A 25,020-nucleotide genomic window follows, 5' to 3' on the forward strand; every position below is an offset into this window, starting at 1 on the left:
TGTAAATTTCCAGGACTGTTGGTTGGAGTTCTTTGACTGGATGAATTATGGGTTAGTTTATTACATGGGAAGGATATGTTGAGGGAGAAAAAGAGCGCAGTTAGGAATAATAATAACAATAATCGTCATAGACCACCTCCCTGTTGATTTATGGGTACTGCACTTCTACATAGACGGCCCCCCTCACTCCTTTATCAAACCATATTTGCTCTCTATCTAACATGTGTATGTTGCTGCAATAAAAAAACGACTGTTCCCTTCTTTCAGATGTAGGCTGCTGAGTCTTGACCCGAGGATTTGGCCCTCCTGTGTTGGGTTGTGCTTGTTTAGTGAGCTGATATAGAGGTTTGTGTTAGAGTGTGTGAGCTCCTCTAATATGTGTGTGGCTTTCCTGTATACCTCGTTGTAAAGGCCTGAATCGTTCCGTCCCAGACATTTTACCGACAGAAACTGTATTTCACTCACAAATTATCATTTGTCTATTAATTACGCGTAATTAAATTTCTTTAACTCAGGGAGGTTTCTTTTTTTCGTCCCTGCATACGTAACTGGTGAATCGAGAACCATGTGACATACCCGCTGGTGGAAGCTAATGAAGACTGACAATTACCAACAGCAAAGCTAAACAAAATCCCTGTTTACAAACTCTCAAGTGCATGTCCAGTATAATCCAAATGTTCATCATCAAGCTTTTGACTCCGAACATCAAAAACGCTTTCATTTGAGCCGGTTAACAACCCAGGAGGTGGGATTTCAACTGAATGCACAAGCTTAGTTTGGACTCAAGATAGCTGAGTGTAGAAACAGGATTGTTTTTGTAGTTGTGGATGTTTTCAACTCATAGTAAAGTGTTTGTGGATTCTTGAGCGCAGGACTGGATGAGGGATATGTGGATTATACAGGACGATGTGTTGGAGAGTTTGTAGCCTGACTAGAATCTTTGGTCTCCATTAGTTTCAAGGAACAAGTATATGGCAAGTATTCTTTGAATCTTATATTCTCTAAGAAGTCTTAAAGGATAAAACAAATTCTTCCTTAATCCAAGACATTTCACGGTGAGAAACTGATGAACGGAAGCTCATATTTTTGGTGAGGTATTACTTTAAAGCACTGACACTCCTCACTAATAAGCTGTGACCCTTTTAGATGAGAGGAGAAGTGTTGTTGAGGATCTACAACAAATTCAGTTCCTCTTGAATTAAGTTTTCGATGTTTAACTCCAAACCAACCTCAACTCTACATAGTGCCAGTAGAATGCTTGATGTGGGGTTCGTTTGGAAAGACAAAGACTAAACTTGACATCAGTCTAATTCAAACACTTAATGTCCTCCCTACTCCTATCCACCCATCTGCTGTGGCATCTCACCGGCTTGGTTGGTGGTGATGGTGACAGCGGCGTACTGCCTCATCTTGGGTGCCAGTGATGACACACCGTTCAGCGCCTCAATCTCAAAAGTATAGTTGGTGTGGGCTAGCAGGTCGCCCACTGTCACAGTGGTGTTGTGGAGGCCTGTTGATCTCGGAAGAAAGCGAACGTTGCTCCGGCAAGGCTCACAACGCTGGCTGCCACCATTGCTGCCGTTCGCGCCCACAGCACGGCAGCGTTTGCAGAGGACAGTGAAGGTGACGTCCCTGCGCCCGCCGGTGTCCTCCGGCCAGCTCCAGTCTAGGATAACTGAAGTCTCATTGATGGAGGAGATAACGTTTCGAGGAGCTGAGGGAGGGCCTGGTAGTCAGAGAAGAGAATATGAGACGAAGGTGAGAAGAAAGGAGAGGCCTCAGATTAAAAGAGATAATAAAAAACTGTTAAGGGATGAAGGAGAGGGAGGTGATTAGTAGTAAGGAAACACTGCAATTTCTGAAAACATCTGTAGAAGTTTCTGAGTACAATGCACACACACACACACACACACACACACATACACACACACACACACACACACTTGATTATTTAACGTTCAACTCATATACTTTTACTTCATCAGCATGATGGACTCGCGATTGAAACAGGATGTTGTAGCAGTACAACTGAGGAATCATTTCAAACCATGAGACAGAGAGAAATGATTTCCACAAGTTTGCGTTTGTGCCGACGTGAAGTTAAAATTGGCAGCTTCACTGGGTCTTACAAGACAAGTGTAATTTTTGGATTTCAGAAAATAGAAAAGGAAAACTTTAAATTATATACCAGAAGTTTAAGCCTGAAAAATAAATTCAATATAATGATAGAAGAAAAGTTTCATATCTACATATAAAGTTAAAGGAAAATGTCTGCACATCTACAGTACTGGTGACATGTCTATTTCCCTCCTCCAGACAGAAGAGATGAGAGAGAAATCATGAAGCTTTTTTTTTCCACAAAACAAATATGCCAGTCAATGTCAAAGTGACATATAAGAGAAATAAAATGCCTTTTTACAAACATATCTCTCTGAATATTTCCAGATTTTTATAGCAAAGCTACGACTGTAATTACACGGAGGGCCAAAAAACTGACAAATAACTCTTGAGCACGAGGAGGAAGAAAAGATTGAAACCGGCTCAGTGGCTAAAGTCTTCAGATAAAAAGCTTTGTCTGCTTTTCCTTACTTGAGTTTACTCCCAAAATACATAAGAAAGTGTAACAGATTTTTTTTCAGTTCTGGTACATTTTTATGAAAAATTTATGACACGTAAGAAGGGGAGATTACAATATAAGACAACAAAACCAGTGTGATCAATACGAGTCCTGTTGAAAGAACATAATGCTTGTGTCTGGTCTTCTTTCAAATCTTATTCTGTCCCTGTTACTGTCCTCTTAACTGAATACGACTGAGAGCATTTCATCAAACTGATATAAGGCACATCATTGTACTATATTCTGTGAATTCTTAAAAATCTGAGGGTATTTTCTCCTCGACTAATCTGACCCGGACAGTCCTCTGGCTTAACTCCACGAACCACATCAAACTTTTGGATGTGCAATTCCCATCAAACATTATCTGCAAAGGCATACACATGCAAGCAATACTACATTACTTCCAAATGTCAAAATAATACATCGACTCTGAGATTAACATGTGTCATGAATTGTGGTCAAGATTTATCTCCAATCCCTCTCAAAGGAGAAAGCATAGATCATTCTTTATACGCACTTTTCCAGCCTCCCACTTATCACCCAGGATGACAGCACACTCTAGAATTGTGAAAGAAGTTTGATTTCACTCGAGTACGGCTGATGGCGATGATCGGCGAGGAGGATCTGCTCATTTTGAACCCTTTGATTTGTTGATTTGAAGGCGATCCTCGGTGGCTGCCGTCATTATGCCACTGAAATTTTCGTTTGATGGATTTTATTATATCAAGTGTTTGAAATTCAATGCCAGGACGACTGTTTCGATGCACATTTAACCAAATCGAATCCAAAAACCCATCATCATTCAAAATGTCATTACTGTAACGTCCACACATCTTGGACTTTTAACATCGACTGGCGCTGATGTCCTGCGTGTTTCGAGTCCATCGCTGGAATCTGAGGATAGACCGATGTTGGAGCGTCAACCTCACTCCCAACTTTAAGTGCTGAGATAAATGAACTAGCAATTACTGAAAGGACAAAATATTCTTGATGTACCGTTTGAGATTAATATCCCCTTTTTGAATCTGGAGGGAAATAGATGGTTGTATGTTGCCCCCCCCCCTTTATTCCTCTTTTCCTGCCAATATTTTAAGAGTCAACCCTAAACAACCTCCATCACAGTGCTAACAGTGAAATCCCCGCTCTGAGGTAATCATGATCGTTATCTTTTGCAGGCCTCGCGCAGCTAAATCTGTCCCACTCTGTCCCTACAGCTGACAAGATGATGTGGAGATAATAGCAGCAGTGACCACGCTGGCACAGTCTTTCTAATTGGAATATTGCTGTGAGCGTCCATTTGTACGCTGCTCTCCACACGGTCAAAGATTTTCTTCTTTTTTTTCCCTTCTTTTTTTTTTGTTTCCTTCCCAGCCCATTTAGTAAAGGGTGTATCCATGATCTGAATTCATGGAATGCAGTGATTTACAGTTTTATGGGGAATGCATTTTGGAAGGCTTGCATCTGCATCTGCAGTTCATTTGTATCAGAGGGCAGAAGGAGGTAAATGAAAAAAGAGAGAGAGAGGGGGACAATCACACAGGGAGCGGAAAAGGTGATAAAGGCTTCTCAGGCAGCTGAGACTTTGTCGACCTTTAATTTAATAGAAAATATTTTCTAGTAAGTGGTTTTACTGGTGAATTAGAGCGTTTTATACTGGTTTTAAACTGCAATTCACTGTATTAGGAATCCAGCTTTAATTGCGATCAAGTTAACGAGGAAAGCCGGTTGACACAAGTATGATGTTGCTAAATTTGTTCTGCTGCAAGTGTTTCATTTTGATACTCAAGGAGTCCTGTTTACTGACAGGACAGTGGAAAAGTGCCGAACAATCATTTTGACGAAAATATTCTTATCAATTTGGACGTGTTCAGGGTCACTGCAGTAGCAGTCGTCTCCTCGGTAACTGCTTTAAATCAATATTCCTACGACAAACTTTTTGGTGCGATTCATGAAGTAGGTGATAACGCTTCTCCGCTGCTGGAAGACGCTGAACAGGAATGTCTGTCCATCTGTCTTCTATTCAAACCTCAGCTGGCATTTGTCTGACCGGGGCATCTTTGTTGACCATTACAGCGAATTCACTCCAAACCACATTTTTTTTCCGACTTCCTTTTATTCTACTGTTCAGGCTGCCAACTAAAACTAGTTGGTTCGGTTGACCTGGCGATGTTAAGATTTCCATGCGCAGGTCAGAGAAGTTCCTCTCCTTGGCCCGTTAGGTTTCCACATGCGGTAAACTCGAGGGGTGAAGCCTCTAAATCCAGAATATATTGGACACGTGATATCAACAGCAGCTCATTCGCATGCCGTAATTGGCGACTGTCGTAAGATGATTTCTACACTCAGATCTGCTCTGGTTTTCACTTTATTTCTTTTATTGTTGTCATCGCGTGTACCACTCAACCACACCGTATCGTCCTATGTTGCATCACTGTGTTTATCCGCCCAAAAATACATCCGGTGCTTCTTGGAGCTCTAACACTCATTGACAGTCAAACTAAGAGAGGGTCAGCAGTTCTTTAAAACAAGGTTAAGACAGGTTTATTGCATTTTTACTGCCATTTGGAGGAAAAAAAAAAAAAACCCTGCCACACCACATTCTGCTCTTTCTCTACTGAGACAGCTGACATAAAAACTAACGTGAGTGTTGATTTCAGAAAGGAACCACGATCATATGAAGATGCCAAAGACTTGTAATAATTGATGGTATCACATATGCACACTTACGGGTACAGGCCATGGACGCAGGGTCTCCCTCAGCTCGGAAGTAGTTTTTCTCACAGCCACAGTGCAGCGACCCTTCGTGGTGGGCGAAACTATGCGGCGGACACTTTGAACACTCCATATTTCCAAGTGCAGATTTGTAGAAGCCCACCCTGCACACTGGAGACAAAGAGAGAGAGAGAGAGATGAGAATCATGCTGAAGCAGCATATGAACAGTTTTATAACATGAGGAATGAGAGAGGAGACACACACACCCACACCCCCCCCCCAACACACACACTATCAGTCAGTAAGAAAGCTCGATGTAAATCTTCTGTTAATGTAACAAAAGTCCACTGCAAGAAGAAGAAGAAATAAAACCCAATAATTCTCTAAAATGTCTTTGTCTCCATTGCTCCGTTGTTATCTCTCAGTCGGCACAACATGAATAATGCAAATGATCACCTCAGATAAAAGCCATGTTCTCTTTAAATATCTGTGGAATTAAATCTGTACTCAGCTCTTTTAAGTTCTGCTCACCATGAATCTATGGCAAGATGCGCAACTAGGGTGCCACTTCACACATGTCTGGATGCGTGTGCGTGTATGTGTGTGTGTGTGTGTGTGTGAGAGAGAGAGAGAGAAAGAGAGAGAGATGTGTAGGCAGGAAGATTAAGGGCAGGGCATTGAATTTTTTTATTCAAGATAAGCAAGTTAAGGAGTAGTGAATATTTATTTTTCCTTACTGGTTCATTACAGTTCTACTTTTATGTTTTACCTCCTTTTATCCTCTCATCAATCAGGAATAGGGACTTTTGTTATACTGCCCTGATTAGACGATTAGATATCAAGCGTTTAGGCCTATGAAAAGCTGTCCTTCATCAAGAGCTCATAGCATGGCATGGAAAGTACAGATTTCTTCGCTATGAATTTCATTGAGCGTGCAGGATTTGATTTACAGTAAGCTTCCAGGATTACAGCCACACTGAGACGGTGCAGATGTTGCCATATTAAGTGAATTTGAAGTGAATGAATATGTCACAAATGAGGAAATGCACATTTGGTGTGTTTCCATCAACTTGTTCGGAGCGATTAACTAGACCATGCAACCTGACTTGGTCAGAAGATGGCAGTGTGGGCAACGTTACACACACCTGTGACTGTAGCAAAGTAGAAGAAGAGTCGTCTACTGGCAAAAAGTGGAGTTGGACTTGAAGTTGGATCAGCTGACAAGAGACAGATTTTCTTAATTACCAGAAAGTATCCGACATGTTGTATCCTGTCCAAAGACAAATTCCGGAAGAAGCAGCAGTTCTGTCACGTCAGGGCTAATTTTGATATCTTTTTTTTCTCCCCCTATTTAATCTTTTACAAAAATGGCAAAACACGGTGTAAAAACTTTTTTAAGGTAATCCTTTTCTCTCCCCCCCACCATTTCAATGTAACTTTTCTAAAGATTTATATTGACAGAGCCAAAAAAAATGAGTCCATTTGGTGTCTCCATTGCTTTTGAAAGACTTCTTATACGTTTTCTACACATGTTTTGTAGTTTTCTCTCTCTCTAATTGTGTTTAGAAATGAAGAAGATCGATGTTAGTGGGCAGTTCACAATCGCTGAGAGAATCCAGCTGACAGTTGGAGCTGATCAGTGTGCTGACTGAATAGCAGGATTCTTTCACAGGTGAGTCTCTCACAATAAAAGGACACTAAAATGTCCAGCACGGTGCCTCGGAGGTCACGGTTTGTGAGGTCAGAGGGAGCGTGGGTTTGGCCTGCTGACTGCAGGAATGTCCAGCAGAGCTGTTCCTCTGATTTGAACTCACCAAGAGTCTCCTGAAATTCTCTCATATGTCTTAAGTTAGACGTGGAGAGCACAGATCAAATGGATTCTTCTTCTTTTTAAAAAAAATTATTATTCTAATGCAAAAGTGAAACTTTTACATTGATCTGACACTGTTGCACATGTACAAAGAGCTTTCTTTCTCGCTCTCTTTCTCACACACAGATACTAAAAATGGCTCGCAGCTACAGCGGCGAGCCAGCAGAATGTGTGGGCTCAGCAGAACAGGTCTGACAGATCCCAGTGGTGGACAATACACTCCTGCAAATGCCAACACTCCTGATAGGCTACCACTGCCATATCCATCACTGACACTGGCACACCAAGGTCCCCATGCTGCAGTAAATACTACTACTACTTCCAATCTAGTGTGTGTGTGTGTGTGTGTGTGTGTGTGTGTGTGTGTGTGATATAGAATCTAAAGTAGTTTTTTTTTTTTTTTAAAAGGAAAGAAAAAAAAGATCCTACTATTGACAACCACAACCATTGCTGACACACCCAAAACAGACCACCCTTCCTGGAGGAGAATACACCAGGAAATTAGAGCTGACAACCAGCAACTCCAGCCAATCAGGTGAGAGAAGCGGAAGCATAGCCGCCAGGTCAGCAGAAACTCAAAAAGAGCATAAAGCAGACGTGCAGACAAAAAGTCAAATGAATTAATCCCATCATAACTGCCGACCGAGCCATTATCTCATCCCGTTAGCCATAAACAACCTTTTGACAGAGCACTCGTGCCCTGAACGGCTCAGCTTTGGATAAGAAAAATACTTTCACTCTCTTCATTGGACAGTTAAACCGCCGAGCCCAAGTAGGTCTGTTTCCATTTAGCTACTGTATGTTCTAACTCCTGGCATTGTTCTCGCTGTGGATTTGAAACATATCAATTATGTAGGCATTGCTTTTTCACAGGAAAAACACTTAGATTTCTTTTTCATATGCGGAGAAAATATAATTGTTTATAGTTTTTTTTTCTTGTATGTTTGTTTTTGCAGTTTGGCTAACTTCCTGTCTGTGATAAAGACGGATGAGATGGATAAACATATTTAATTGTAGGGTATGTGTGTGTGTGGGGGGGTTATTTATCTGTTTCTCAGTTTGATTTAATTTACTTCATTTAATGGCAGATACTGTAGCCCTGGCATATCAACACTCAAACTTTGAGGGAGACCCCTCCTCATCTCCTCTTAATCATCTGGGGACTTTTCAGGCACTAACACTTGCTTGAAGAATGTAAGGCACAGAGTGGCTCTCATCAACATTCAGTGTGAAAATTAATAACCAGAGCTACACTTACAGCATGAGGTTTTCATGTGACAGTAGTGATATGTTATATTTTCTTAACCACAAACCAAGAAATATTTTTATCACAGCTGGAAAAGGATAATAAAGGTCCTGTTTCTTCTCAGTGTGTCTGCCAGGATGAAAAACAGCTCTGGCAGAGGCTGATGGTAAAATCAGATTCGGCTTGCAGGAGGTTAACTCCTCATCTTAGAGGACAACCAAAAAGTGTTAGACTGACGTTCACCGCCGTGTGTGCCAGGTTATGGAGGGGATAGAATGATAGCATATGTGCACCTCTTCAGTTGAGAGAAGCTCCTTTTATATGTTCAAATCTGGATTTCTAAAACGTTATTCCGCCTGTACAAACACAGAATGTGCTTCATTGTTCTCCAGACTCTGAGCCTGCAGCGGAGGTAGTGGCAGAGATGGATGGATGGGATGGAATGTGGACGAGAACCGTAACGTCTACTTTGACTTCAGCATTAGTAATATCAAATGTGGATTCCTTAATGCTTCAGAGAACTGAGAGGAGCAGGGACGGTGATTTTTTGTCAGCATCATCATGAGTTCCCTCGACCAAACCTTGAAGGCGTTTCCATATATGATAGTGGATTATTGCCTCAATTAAGTTATGTCACAAACAAAAACATATCAGTCTTAGACGTTTTTTTTTTTTTTTGGCAAGATAACATTCACAAATGAAAACCACTTCTATGAATTTTGAAGCGTAAATGCTGTTGTTAGAGTTGCTAAGCTAACGTTATGCTATGACCGAAGTACACCATGGATCCTTGACGGTAATGTTACCACAACTAGCTTTGCCTTTCTTCTTTTTTTGGCAGTTTAATGTCTGCAACAACCTACCATTTTAGACTTTGGGACAAAACAAAGCCAAATCATTTCCAGGTTGTAGGACATTCCTAGGCTCACTATATCGCTGTTGTAATTTTGAACGTCTGGTCAGTATAAACGTCCGCACATTACATCTCTGCAAACAGACTGTGAACTAAACATACATTTCATTACAATAACCCGGACACCTATTTGATAAACTCATGCAGTTGTTACAATATTCAACAAGTGGATCCACGAATCTCTTCTTTATGGGAGCGTTAGCATGCATGCCCAAACGCAAGAGCGCTTCACTGCATTAAAAAGTAGAAGGAAAAGGACACACTGTGCGAAGGGAGAAATATGCTGAAGGTTATCCCCCATGATTCATCAAATCAATAACAGCAGCAGCAACGGCGAGTAAGGATTGTATCACTGTCCCTGTAAATAGTCCTTTGTGGCTGCATACACACACACACACACACACACACACACACACACACACAAACACACTCCGATATATAAGTAGGTCGTGCGGCTTTCTACAAAATGACACCTGAAACACAATCTCTTCATTCACTTTTTAAGAGGACTGCACTTAAACGCACAAAAAGGCCCACAAACGCACACATTTACAATAGCAGGAGTCACATGACACGGTGGTTGTATAAATAACTTGGGTTGCAATTTGCTCAATCAATAGTTTGGGTCATGGGACACCCTCATCAATAATGAACAGGACTGCTGGGTGGCCTACTGCTGAGATGTAACCGCCTGGTTCCTACATTCAAAGCTGAAAACCTGATCTGACCTTCGAGAGAACAAATTATGTTTTCACTGGGAAAAAAAACAACATAGAAATTAAACACAAGACTGGTTGATAAATAAAGTGTACTGTCATCTCCTCAGGAAACGTTTGTGGAGTGTTGAGTACTTGAGCGTCAGAAAATACATCTGTTCATAGATATATGTGTTGATCTCCATGCAGTGGGTGTTTTGGTATTATCCTACAGAATCCTCGAACCACTTAAGGAACTTTGCAATGCTGTCATATTGTTGTATGATATTTTACGAGAAGTAATACACTATTATTTGTGCATAGTCCGCGTCAGCAGGTGCAGGGTCGTGCAGAGCAAACCTCCCTCCCGACCACCGTGGCAGATGTGCTGCAGGCAGACCCTTGCACGGGGGGGTTCCGGCCTCCTCCAGTGCCGTGGTCATGAGTTTGAGTCCAGCGCGGGACCGTCTGTTTACACAACACAGCTTATACCTGCGCAAACCCCTGCAGTGAGAACCACGAGCTAAACGGTGGATGTGACTTTATTCTTTCTCAGCATAAAAGGCAGTCATTTTTAAGATGATTGGGACAAGGCTGTGGTTAACATCTGGCTAAGCTGGGGCGTAGCAACATTGTGTTGTTGATTTAGGGGGAAAAAAAACACAGATTGCCTTGAAATAAAAAAACAAGTGACAACTACTAAAAATGTTGTGAAGTATTGCTCCTGGCTCAGGATTATGAGGGTTACATATGAATTATAGTATTATATAGTATAGCATTATAGGTGAGAACAGACTGGATGATGAGGTATTTTTCAGAACGAGCCTGGAGTCTGTTAGAAACACTGTGATTACGCTGTCCTAGCAACTTCAGTGAATCATTAAAACATGATCATAACATATTTGTAAGCTTTATTTTGTCTTACGAAATACTACGTCAGGAAAATGTGACTGAAAATGAGGCTCAACAAGTGACTTAATATATGACTCATGCCCCATTGACCCCTAACCTCTCTCATTACTGGTAAATTGATTGGTGTCACACTGGGAAAGTACATCTGCCTTTGACTCCCCATCGTCTAGTGTTTCCTTCTCCACTGGTCATTCACACACGCTGCCAGTGGGACCCGAGCAAAGCACCACCTCAACAATAGATTTCCTCTCTCCATACCACCCACGCCTCTTTTCACTTTACCCGACAAGATTCCAACTTTGCCTTTCACTCTCTACTACACCTCCATCTTCTTCCGTCCACAGACACCCCGCCCCATCCTGCCCCCTCCACTCCCCCTCCTTTTGTTCTTTTCTCTGGCTTTCCTGCTGGTTTCCTTTGCTGCATCCTTCTCTTGAATAATGGTGGACATCTTGCATCTCGCCCCCCCCCCCCCCCCCTTTACCAAAATGAATACGTCTTTTATTAAATCATGGTGCAATTTGATAAAAAATAGTGCTCATCAATGACATCACAAAATGCATGCAGCAAAAATTCAGGTATTTAAGATTATTTTAATCCCATTAATCTGTAGAATTTTTGAGTTTTAAATGCTGTTTGGTAGATTTCTCTTTTGGTTTTGCTCGAAAATGAAATCACAGAAAAGACAACTCCATATTATGATATAGAAGACTCTTGCTCATGACAGATTTACTCAAACACAAAGACATCCATTATGCTGAATTACAATCAATTTGTTGAAGCTAATATGTCTGTAACCCAGTAAAATTACTCATCTTTGACAGAAAGATGAATGAAAGCTATCATCAAAATTGATGGGTTGTGTCTTGGGGCAAATTGCTGCACATTCCATCTCTCTCATGTACAATTATTGTGTCGTTTGCCATGATAATCACATTTGGAATGCACTGCAGTTGAGTACAGTGTTGCTGATCCAATGATTCTAGATAAGCTCCATGTTGTTTGTGATACATTTTCAATAGAACTGATGGCATTGCAGAGTTAAAACAAAAACAGCTCTATCTTAGCAAAAACTAGCTTGTCTAGCTTTAGCAAAATACCTTAAAATGGGCCCCCGGATCATTTTCTGACCCCAATGTTCAGTCTATCATTGCTGTGACCTCATAAGCTGCAATTTCAGCAGCCATAGAAACCAAGCAGTTGGCTTCATCAGCTGTGCACTGAAGGGCCAGATTGGAGTTTGCGATGCTAACTGCAGGCTAATGGTCTGGAGAGACCCTGCTATTCAAGCCTGTTTATCTGTACCCACTCAAAGACTCTTCTGGTGACTAGATGTGTGTGTGTGTGTGTGTGTGTGTGTGTGTGTGTGTGTGTGTGTGTTTGTGAGTGTGTGTGTGTGTGTGTGTACAGACCAGAATACTAATCATCACTCCACAGAACCACCAGCAGTGAGCTTGAGCGAAAGTTCGGCATGTGTGCGCATGTTTGTGTGTTCACGTGCACGCTAGCACATTAAAGCTTAATTAAGCGATCTGATCCGACACTGATTTGCATAATAAAGCAGTCTGATGAGGAGAACAGAAGGAAGTAGAGGAAGACGAGGGTTAGAGGAGGAGGAGGATGTGTCGAAGTGAAAGAGAAGAAAAGGAGAAGGAGGAGGGACGAGTATAAGGTGAGGAAGGGCTACGTTTTCAGAAAAACAGCATGGCAACAGTTTACTGACTGTTTCTCTATCAAAGTGTGTGTATGTTTTGCAAAAAACAATTCATTTACCTTAATTACTGTTCTACATCACCGAAAGATGAAGAGTATGTTGCTGATTAATCATATATAATCATACATAATCATACTTTTGAGTGGCCGGTAGACAAGAATAGCTCCATAAAGCTCTTCATTTCAGTCTAACCTTGATGATTAACACCAAAGACTGTCTCTTTAGTTTCTCTCTCTCTCTCTGTCTTCAATTAAAAACAGACTCAAGGGGAAATGACTAAATTCAACACATCAGATGCCAATTTGAATGTTTGCTGAGCTGCTTCACTCATCACATTTCAACTGTGGCTGAACTCAATCTATTAAAATGGTATGAATGATTTAAAAAGGAAAATATTGCCTTTTATTTCCAAATTGCATCAATTGCAAACTCAATAAAAAGTCACATTAAAAAGACATTTTGAAATTTGATGTACGTAATTTGAAGACGTGGGTAAAGATAACATTTGATGACTTTCCTCAGTGTGTGCGTGTGTGTGTGTGTGTGTGTGTGTGTAAAGCTGCTGAAGGACAATAAACTGGGACAAAACAGGGTAAGTACAAGAAACCACTCTCTCTCTCTCTCTCTCACACACACACACACACACACACACACACACACGCACACACGGATCAACTCCCTGCTGTATCCATCAAGGATGCAATAACCGTTTCCTGCGCAGTCAAGACTCCAGAGATTTACCGGGTCAGTAAGGAAATCCAGGACAACCAGCACAAACCCACTTGCTACACACACACACACACACACACACACACACACACACACACACACACACACACACACACACACACACACACACGCTCATGCACTAGAGGTCAATTTCAATGAAACAAATGCATGCAGGATGAGGGGGACACTCGCACTTATACCAATTCAAAACGAAATGGTTTTATTGACTTTTTAAGCTATATTCTTAAAGGACACATTGGTTTCGCCATACCATTTGGATCATTTGATGGTGCATTAAGATGACGTAATATAATTTAAGACCGTAGACATTTCTGCGTATCTCCTCTGTGCGGTCAATCCCTCCCCCCCAATATCTTAGTGCTGGCTCACAAGCTCCTGCAACCCACAGAGACACACACTGTTACTTTGTTTGTAAAAAAAAAAGAAGAAAAAGATAAATAATGATTTAGTTATTTGGGGATGCTTCAGGTTTAAAAGTCAAGCAGCAGAAGCCTGTCATTTATAGAGAATCTGTGACCAGGTTGCATCTCAAAAGTGAAAGTATATTTAGAATCTATTCCCCATTTATTGCAGCGCCCCACTGTAAACTACCGTATCTGGGCGGCGGCTCCAGACCACGAAGCCCCGCCGTTATTTTCACTCGTCACTCAAGGTAATTTATGAGGACATTTGGTAAAGTTTGAAATCAATAACTCATAAGTGATACCATTGTTATAACAAAAACTACACCCATTTTCCAATAAACTGCAAGTTATTTTTCATCAAATGAGCCAGCCTCCCAAGTGGACAGGAGTGTAAACAAGGGACCGTTCACAAACCGACAAAAATACTTCAATAATTTGTCCCTCACAGTGTCGAACTCTCACATCGACTCTGAGGAAATACCATTTTCGTAAATATAACGTGGTTGTGATTTTCTTTTTTTTTTACAAGACTTACAAGTTATTACTGTTAGTGCTATGGAGGAAAGTGCTAGTTTTGTATTCAAGTTTTGGATCATGCAGCTTTATAAAATTCAGGTCAGTTCCTATCCATCCAAATATATTTGGATGCTGAAACATTTGTTACGCCTGAGACACACATCCGCCTAGTTAGCATAGACACACGCACACACACACACACTTATTGTTTTACATACCCAACACACTGCTCTGTGTTTGTCAATCAGTTGGAGCATGCAGACATTGCGTTGGAAGATGACACTGACCTTTTAATGCCCTCACACTTGCACATAACACACACACACACACACACACACACACACACATTCCATGGTTACATTCCCTGGAAACAGACACTGCACAAGCTAACATTCAAACCCATTTGCTTTCACTCATCCTTTACAGGACCATTGTGCTGCTTTGAATGCAACCGATAACCAGCCATGTACGCCAAACACACATTCACACAAACACACAGGCTGTCGTCATCTCTGTGATTTAGAGCTAGACCGACCATTGTGCTATAATCCCCTGTGTGACAATAGTAGCCAGAGGCAACCATGTCACCGTTTTCAGGCTGATATGGGAAAATTGAGGGACATGAAACTCTGATTTCTATTCTTTTGCCCGGATTACCACTGACAAGTATATGGGATTAATTTAACAACTATCTGAACACTGAAAGCAACATCATTAGCAACAGTATGTCAGTGTTTAACGAGATCTGGTCTATTAGCTTTCTCTTACAAGCCTCAGAGCATCATGGCACCTACTGTATCCAGGTTGTTTACTCTCTGTTAGATCCACTGTTGAGTGAAGTGAGCCAATAAAAGTGACATATGGCAAAGGTGCTAATTAGGTGTTTATGTGATAATTCAGGACAAACATTTTTTTCTGTATCTGACTTTTTAATAGGAAATATTGATGTTATTGACTTCAAACCATGTGTTGCTGCCATGTTAGCTGCCGCATACATGCATGGCTGCAGGATACATGGACATGTGCACGTAAGAGGCTTGACTGAGGGGAGAGAAGCATGAGGCAAAATTGGCTAGCGTGACAAATGAGCAGAAGAGCTCTATAGCTCATTACTGCAATTCCATAAGCATGTTTCAGATCAACATGTGTGAGTGTGTGTTTGTGTGTGAACTAGAGAGAGAGAGAAAGAGAGAGAGATACACACACAACACCAGAGCAGTTTTATTGACCAGTGCCAGAGAGGACACGCTCTCTAGTTTAAGAGAGAAAATAGGTCATCTCCAATGCTGCTGGACACACACACACACACACACACACACACACGCAAAATGATGTTGACCCACTTCACTGAATGTGCTTGGTCGGCAAGACTTGAACAAAGACATCGATGGTATTTGTGTAATCAGTGATAAAACATAGCCCGCATTCACCAACTACTGCCCACATGATTGTACGATATAGATTTTATTTCTAAAAAAACATCTTTTTTTTGTTAATGTGTCTTTTGTTCTTTCCTTTTTAAATCGTACTGCAAAGACACTGGATATAAGCATTAAATAACTTTACAGATTTTCACATCAGAAAAACTCTTCAGACAACAGTCTTAATCAAATCAAGCTACAATCAACAATTCCACCATTCAAATGGTACAAATGCAAAACACAACTCTGGCTCAACACTTCTGCAACTAGAGGGCACTCAGAGAACGCCAAGCCACCTCAGCCAAAACCAACGTTAATATAAATGTTCTTTTTTTCGCCGTGTTACGCTGTGTTGAAAGGATCTGCCCCAAAATGTAATGGAATCTTTGTTTGCTTGTTTGAAGCTAACAGACACTGAAAACACGAGGCGGGAGGCATAACAGGGATCACATGTGTTTCCCAAGAAGAAAACTAAAAAAACACTTCAACAACAGTGGCAGTATAATATTTATCATTATTGTCTTTGAAAACTCTTTCTCCTAACTTCCGTGTGAAGTCTCTCCCCTGTGTTTATTGTAATTCAGAAGAATAGACAGCCATATGGTTGCTGACATTGAGCCCCCAGTTGGGGAAACGCTGCTCTGCCTGCAGAGGTCTGGGTGGAGAACTGTAGTAAACCCCACTAGGGAATACCACTTTCACTGCTGGAGCACCTGAGGACGACTGAAGGACACACACACACATGCACACACACACACACACACACACACACACACACACATATGCTGACAGACACCTACACACTTCTCAGTGCATGGCCGCTGCCATATGCTAAAGAGCCCCCAGACTCTTCTTACTTCAGACAACATGACAGTATGGCTTTTATATTCCCCACAGTGTGACTCTCACTGCAATCTGGACTAAGCAGTCAAAAGGAAGGATGCTGGAAGGAATTCTCACCCGAAGGGGAAAAAAAAAAGATATGTTTAAAAGTTTATTTCACAGAAATGAATTTGTTGTAGCCTCCATGAAGCATCCTATTTGAGGAAAGTGTTGTTAAAGTCTAAAATAAGGATTTTTAGCAATACTGGTTTTTCTTCTCTCTTCTTCTATCTTTCTATGAATTAAGTAGCATTTGGAATGTTAGTAAAAATCAAATAAAAACATCTATGCTGAACCTGATGAATGCATTCTCTTGAATCTTCTTTGTACTAGATGTTTGCATACAGGCAGAGTAACGCTGCTCCTGTCTTCAACATCTGGTTTGCATCTGTAGCTTCAGCACAAGAAGAAACAGAATCGATTGTAACTAATTGAAAGGAATTTTAGATTTTGTTTTTTTAATTTTAGGAATTTTTTTGATCCATAACAATATATCCAATTTTAATTTCTACTGGGTGAAGGTGAAATGGTTTCTTCATTTTAAAGACATTCAGGAAAGCTTACACTGGGGGTTTTCAACAGGAAACAGCGTCGCGTGCAGGTGTGAACCGACATTTCCATGTGGAAGGTACAAGATAAAAGTGGTTCTGCAGCTCAAGTTGCAATGTTGGCTTTCTCCTATATGATTAACCCACGTCCAGACCCTCCTCCGTATCACGCTGATAAACACTCCTTACTTTACCTCATTAAGTCATGACCAAGCACGTAATTCTTGTGTATTTCATTAGGTTTCACCTTGAAAGTGAACATCACACTATGAATTTCTGACAGATGCGGGAAGGTCATCTATTTGTTAAAGCCTGAGATGTCTGAGGTGGCTAATGGGATTCTCCTGCATTCTACCAAGGGATGAAATGAGAAGCAATTTGATGGAGGTTTTGTAGAACTAAACAATAATCACATTGACAGCTTGCTGCTGATTTTGCAGCCGCTTCTCCTGCAGTTTCAAATGACCTCCGTCTCATTTGATGTTCCCCGGAGACGTTCCTAGCCACTGACTTTTTTTTTTTCTGAGATTAAAAAAAAAAGGAGAAAAAAACTAATTGGAGCAGAGCACAAAAAGGTGCAGTATTAATGTTGTAGCCCAAGTATGTCTAGTATTCATTTGTATTCAAATAAAATTAATCAAAGAAATCTATAAACAAAATTACAGCAAAACCTGAAAGTAATGATGAACTCCTTTTTGTCTAAAATTGAAATAATTTATACGCACCAAATCCTACAGGAAAGTTTCTGCTTTATGGTAAGTGATGAAGTCTGAAGCACTCATTTGTGATCATCTTTGACGTGTTTTGTTGATGTTATTGTGTATTGAAGCACATTTGTACTTGCTGTGAGGATTTAGTAACGTCGCATTTAGTCCCTCAAAGTTCGAGGCTCCTTACTCCTCTTATACTTGAGTCATTCAATTCTGGAGCAAAAATGTGATCATTTGCGTGTTGTTGTTAGGAGACGAAACTAATCAGCGAGCTTCTCTCACTCTGCTGACACACTTGGTCCAAAAGGTTCTATGAAAAGTGTCAAGAGGTAATTCATGAGCTCTTAACTGGACAGCTCTGTTGATTAGTAGGGAGCTGCAACAAATCGGGACTATTTGTCTGTAAGGAGTAAATATGTGTGTGTGTGTGCGTGTGTGTGTGGGTCTGTTCTTTCAATATGTGCAAACGGAAGTGCATGTGTGTATCCACAGAAATATGTGTGCATGTGTGTGTGAATCAGGCATTCCTCATGTTGTGTGGATATAAATCTGTTTACACAGTCACATCATGGGGACAAAAACCAAGTCCCCATAAATCATACAAGTTTAGGGTGAAGACATATTTTAAAGTCAAGGTAAGGTTAAGGTGTGTGTGTGTGTGTGTGTGTGTGTGTGTGGGGGGGGGGGCGCTTGGGTTAGTGTACTGGTACTGTATATGTCCCCAGTGTGAGTGTGTGTATATGTGCGGTTGGAATTCATGGGGCAGGTGTGTCAGCTGGTTGGGGCAGAGCAACGCTAAATCACTCCTCAACTGACACACCTCACCACGGGGTGTCCCGCCATGTGTTGCTGCAGAGACACAGAGAGAGGGAGAGAGAGAGACAGGGTCCCAAGAGCAAGCGGTTACTGGGTCACAGAGAGAGAGATAAACCTTTCTATAAATCAGCATCTTGTGATTTAAGTGAACAATCTGTGTGTGTTTGGGGGGAGAGAGACAGAGACAAAGAGAGTGAGAAAGCATATGTAGAGACAATGCCCTTGGAAGTGTGCCTGCAAGTCTGTGTGCTTGATTCTTATTGTGCAAGTTTGAGTGTGTGTGTGTGTGTGTGTGTGTGTGTGTGTGTGTGTGTGTGTGTATGACGGACCAGCGCAGGTGAGCTACAGACAGGCCCCAGACATCCTGGCACGGTCCAAATGCACATCAAGACTCTCGCCTTACCCCCCCATCCCCACCCCCACACCCCCACACCCCCAGCTCTTCTCTGGCTCATCCTCTGCACTCCCATCACCCTCTGCTGCTCCAGCACATTTCACACTCCTATTCATGCCAAGGTTGATGAAAGTCGTGAATATGTCTCTACTCGAGTGTTTTACGTTTCCCAGCTTATTTTGTGTTTTCACGCTGAGTTTGTGTTGTATATGATTTCGCATATGTTAACAGAAATGCAGACGTTCCACAATTAAATCAAACCCATGTGCAAACATATAGTGTGTACATACACGTTAGCCCGGAATCACAGAACTTAACAGGGGTCCACTCAAAACACACTCCCTGTAGGCTCATCTTGGAATGCGGTCAAACACACAAATCAGACGGATGAACGGGATTTCTATGGTGATTCATGAGAGCACCGTGAAACAGCACACTGGAGGCCAATTGAAGACTGTTTAATATGAGCAGCACTCCTGAGAACAATATACAGATTAAACAAAAGCTAAATATAACTGAAATATCACTGTGGACTTTATCTGTGTGGAGTTTCCATGTCTTCAACCTGCCAATTCCTCCGAGAGCTCAGGCTGAAAACATGCAGGTGAGGATAATTGGCGACTCTGTTGTCTGAATGTGTGAAAGATTGTCTGTCTCTATTGTGCCAGCCCTGCGATTGACTGGCAACCTGTCCAGCAGGGACCCCACCTCTCACCCAGTGTCAGCCGAGATTGGCTCCAGGCCCTGAAACAAACAGGCCGTGTTGCTAACGGACGGGTTGATAACTGCATCACCTGGCAGCAAAGTAATGTCGGATTGTTGTTTTCAGCTTTTCCATTTTTTTACTGCCTCCACATCCGTGTCAGCAGCTGTTTTCAGGTTGTCTGTGTGATTATCATGATGCGAAATCTCCAGAACAGCTTGAGGATATTACTTTAAATTTTTTCTGAAGTGTTCACTGGAACTCAAGGATGAACTGCAAAGATTTTGGTAGTCAAAGGTCAAAGGGCAAGGTGTCACCTCATGTGACTGATATCTGTTCCATTCTCGCTAACATGATATTTCAAGAACATCTTGAGGATTCTTTTGTTTTTATTTTACTTTGGTTCAAACCTCTACTGGGACTCAGGAAGAACAGTAAAGATTTTGGTGGTCAAAGGTCACAGTCACCTCATATGAACACACTATTTAAGGAACACCAGCATTTCCTCAAATATAGTACGAACCCCCACTGGGACTTAAAACTGAACTGGTGGTCAAAGGTCAAGGTCTCTGTGACAGGCTCACACAGCGGAGACATCCGACCACCGTGCAGTATTTGTAGGTTTTTGAGCTGGGGATTTTAGAGTACTTGTATCTATTGGAATGCCTCGATGGCACGATGGGACAGGAAACAAATGTCACCTCATTCGCACGTGTATCACTGGCTGTGCAGTTTGTGTTCATTTGCCCCAAACAACCATCCCTGCAAACGTCTGCTGTAATCATAGCCAGCCATGCGTGCACTGTCTGCGTGTGACATGGTCGCATGTCTGTGTGGCTTTGTGTGACAGCTCACCTTCAAACTAAACTCGCATGTCCTGGAGATTGTGGTCAATAACAACAACATGTGGATAGGAGGAGACAAGTGCAGGTGCAGCAAAGGGGTCTGCGTGTGGCCTTGTCTCGCGGTGGAGACAGCAGAGCTTCTGCCAGTATCGTGAGTGTATGGAATGAGTTAGACAGTGAGAATGAAGTAAGCAGCTGTGAAAGTAGCTGTGCAATAGTGACGCGACAATCTTGGTGGAGTTTAACTAAGTTTGTGTTCAGCTTTCTAAATCAAACAGCTTGTCCTCTGCCCTCTTTTACTGACCAAGATTAAGCTGTTGAAAATGTCACCATATCACATTTTTCTGTGAATTAATAATGCAACCCCTCCCAAAACATGCTGAGGTATCAACTGGGATTTGTGGAAAATCAGCATAACAACTACCAAACTTCTAGAATTATGACATAAATTATTCTCCCCATTGTCACACTGATGAAGTAGATTCATAATTTTCATTCAAGCTGAAACTCTACTGATTGCACCAAATGTGTGTCTAAATGTGTCTTTCCACTTATTTTATTGCTTTCAAAATTGGCCTCGAATTGTTTTCACCAAAGAGAGAAGAGAGTACGATTACCGAGACGTATGTAGAACAGAATGTACGAGTGCGCAATGAAAGCTGAACTTCAAATGTAAATGATTTCGACGTGCCATGTAAGAGGCAATGTACGACAAATGTAAAAACCCTGGTTAATCACATTCATGTATTACATTTGCTCAGAAATGACTAAGTCATGAATTTCTAAACTTTTATCTTCGTAAGTTTGTGTCCTAGGGGTGTGGGAGGATGGGGTGTGGGTGTTTCGTGTTGCTGCGGTTGAGACACTTGGGGAAGTGCATGTTCAGCAGAAATGTGTTTCCAGTCTAGCACCCTGCAGAGTAAACATTAGTGAGAGTCTGCGGAGCCCCGGAAACACAAGTTAAATAACCAGATTTGTCGTAAAGCTCACAGGTTTTACCAGAGTTGCTGTTCTTTGCAAATACAGTGAGCGCTGCTCCCTCTCACCAACCCCCACCCTGATGCTCCGACGCTGGTCTGAGAACAGTTCTCCTCAAGATTCTATTGTTCTATTATGATTGATCTTGGTCCATAGAGAGCAGAATTCCTGAATACAAAATTTCAAGGTTTCTGGGCCAGATTACAATCAATGCTTGTACACCTCCATGAGCATACACCTCACCATTCTATCAATTATGTTCTCGAGGCAGCAGAAAGCAAAGCTGGTGCAGGTATTTGAATGGAGATCAGACACTGGCCTGTGTGTGTCCGTCCCTCACCACAGCTATAGTGATAGTCTCAACACTCTGTAAAACCTGCAATGGAAGCTGCCTCTCCTGCTTTAAACCACCTGACACTCTTAGGATCCCATAATGCTCTAAATGTTTGCCCCCCGAGTAGAGCGGCATTTGATGGAAATAATTTTCCATTTACTGAAAAAATATCAATCCATCAGATTATGTAATTTCTCCAATTTGTTGCTTTAATGCGCACATAACTTCGAATCTTGAAAATTTTGTCTTTATTTCAGCATAATTGATACATAACACATTCATATTATGAGAAACGTCTCTCGCTGCCATCGAGGGAGCATGTGAGTGTTCATCCGAGGGTTGTGTAGTGTGCCGCTATGGCTCATTTAATGTTAACCTCCAATTTGAATACTTGTGTGTATTATTGTAACATTAGGCTGCATTATTAAGGAGCTACGTACAGTTTATTGTTGCTTTCTATTTGAGAAATTATTTGCAATTAGTGTAATGGGGGATAACTGGAAAAATACATAGCTGGACAGGCAGCCAGTCTCTCTCTCTCACACAAACACACACACACAATGCCCCCCCCCCCCCTCCTCAAAATTGGGGGCCAGTGACAGGCTGAAAGGCACGAGTGATGGATGGGCAGGGCTTAATCACCTTTAATCAGCTCCGTCCTTGAATAATGATGAACAGCTCCCTTTTAGACACACAGAATGTAGAGAGAAAGCGGGACAGAGAGAGAGGGAGAGAGAGAGAGAAAGAGAGAGAGGGGAGCTTTGAAAAGAAAAGCTGTGTGTTGCATACTCTTTGTTGAATTCATAAGTAGAGGCAGATGCCATCTGCCCTCCCCTGCTTTCATTCCATACATCCACTTAGTCAATATAGCTGATTCACTTCCTACAAAGAGCTGTGTTCTTCTGCTTGGCTCTCACAGCTTCATTCTCCTGCTTCTTTATTGCGGAGCAAAGAAAAGTGAAAACTGCGCCTTCGTTTAGCTCGCAGAACGCTGAAGGTGGCGTTTTGTTATGTGACTGTTACTCTACATTCCAAGGAGGGAGAGCTGCAACTCTGCCAGCCGCTGTGAACGCTAAAACACGCTCACAGCTTGCAGGTGTGAGAAGCATGCTGGCAATCAAAAGAGTCGTAGTACAATACACGTAGTAGTAGAAAGAAAACAATCATTTCATGGTTGAATGCAAGTCAATGCATCTTTTCTCTACCGTGAGGTTGAACTGCACTGATGACTTCAAGCATACTGCCCTCCCACCCCCCACCCCCCCACCCAAAAAAAAATCACCTTTCATCAGACGACAGCTAAAGTAAGAAAAAAACACCATCGTTTTCAAATGACTCGATAAGTGTGAACCCCATCACAGGCCTCATCCTCTTGACCCCTCCCACTCTCCCATCAGCCATCCCAGGCTCGGCGTGGTTGACAGGCAGCTGAAGGTCAGTGCTGTCAGGGTGGTCAAAGACAGAAATGTGGGGGGCCTGTCAGGCCGGCTGAGCCCCAGGACAATACCATTACAGTGGGGATGAAGACTGCATGAATGACCAGAGGAAATCATGGGGGCTAGCAGGAATGTTCTCCCGCTGGGCGCACACATGGTATTTCGCTCTGCAGAAGGGTGATAACCTCCACTCTTCCCAGTAACAGGCACCCAGAGCAGTTCATCATTAATAAGAAATCCAGGGAAGGCTTCTCACTGTGGGAAACAACCACATGTTTACATGTACACAAACATGGAAAAGTTAACAATTTTCACGTATTGGCTCCGTGGTCGGTGCCTTTTATTTGTTTGGCTGTTAGCCGCATAAAAACTATGAGGCGATGTGCACCAAATGCAGGGGTGTGAGGGAAGATCCTGTTAAATATGAGGTCACATCCATTTAACGTTGCATGAAAGAGTGTTTTTTTATTTTGTGTTGGGCTGAGATCTTGGGTGATGTGCTCTCATATATGCTGTAACATGAAACTTGTCATGATGATGCTCTTGGACTCTTGAAAATCTATTTTTCCAAGTAACAATAGTACATCCGACACCAGAAAACAGCTTCATAGAGAAAAAAAGTTGAATGTTCAAATGAACAAAAGCAGATAAAACCCTTTTTTGTGTGGACTACAATCTCATCCTGATAATTGTATCCCTTCCTTAAGCCCAATCCCTGGTGGCCCCAGTGTTTGAACACACACACACACACACACACACACACACACACACACACACACACACACACACACACGGTAGCAGGCCCCGCAGTGCATTTGACACTGAGTGGGACCCTAAACTCCATGCAGCCTCATGTGGCTCTGTGTTCTAAGCCTCACAGGAGGCAACAGGCACATGTTACAACCTCATAAAGCCTTGCCTATAGTGTGTGTTACATACTCTTCATTGACAAGAGCCACAGGTTACTAGAGTTCAACGGCTTACAAGAGTCTTAAGGTCCAAACTCATTGAACCCTAAACACTTCTAAATAGGAAGGACAGTCTAACAGGCAACAGACTAGAGGGCGAACAATAGCAGCGTAGGTACTCAACTAGCAAGGTTATGAGTGGCTGTGCTGTTTGATCACATAGAGCTGACATGGCATTAGCCACTCTATGCTTTTAAAAGGACATTGATTCAACTCACATTGAAAAGCAGCAATCATACTAAACGCCCTGTGAGTGAAGGGAATCCAAACGCTCCCGACTGCTCTGATTCTGATCCCTCTCTTCCCAGATAACTGAGGAAAAGCTCAGAGCTCCGAAAGGTTGAGACATAGATAAAATAGCCTCAGCATGGCTGTCACCCCGCAGCATGAAGACAGAAGAGCAGCAGGCACGATATTGAGATGTAAACTCTTCAAGTGAGGAGACCTTCTTGTCTATCACATGGTGGCACCCCTCACTATCATTCAGTGAGTAAATGGTTGAAAACAGTGAAACAATAGTTGTCTAAAGGGGAGATTCATATTCAGGAGTCTGGTTGCAGATGATTAATTCTGTCGTTGAAGGTCTACATTCATTTCAAGCTCCAATAGTAAAAGTAGTTCATGATGGTTCCACA

The 25,020-nt window shown here is 42.0% G+C and overlaps 1 protein-coding gene across 6 annotated transcripts in view; it reads right to left on the reverse strand.

The window, feature by feature from the left end:
- Positions 1 to 25,020, reverse strand: part of epha3 (eph receptor A3) — a 218,958-nt gene that overhangs the window by 45,692 nt on the left and 148,246 nt on the right. For all 6 annotated transcript variants that reach the window (XM_086219855.1, XM_086219856.1, XM_086219857.1 and 3 more), the window contains 2 exons: positions 5,345 to 5,500; positions 1,367 to 1,726 (listed from right to left, as the gene is read on the reverse strand). In XM_086219855.1, coding sequence (XP_086075981.1) covers positions 1,367 to 1,726; positions 5,345 to 5,500 — 516 coding nt within the window. The remainder of the gene's footprint in view (positions 1 to 1,366; positions 1,727 to 5,344; positions 5,501 to 25,020) is intronic.

Source organism: Aulostomus chinensis, chromosome 12 (assembly GCF_037954235.1).
Source record: "Aulostomus chinensis isolate RoL2024-O1b breed Wild chromosome 12, RoL_Achi_v1.0, whole genome shotgun sequence".
NCBI classification, from domain to species: Eukaryota; Metazoa; Chordata; class Actinopteri; order Syngnathiformes; family Aulostomidae; genus Aulostomus; species Aulostomus chinensis.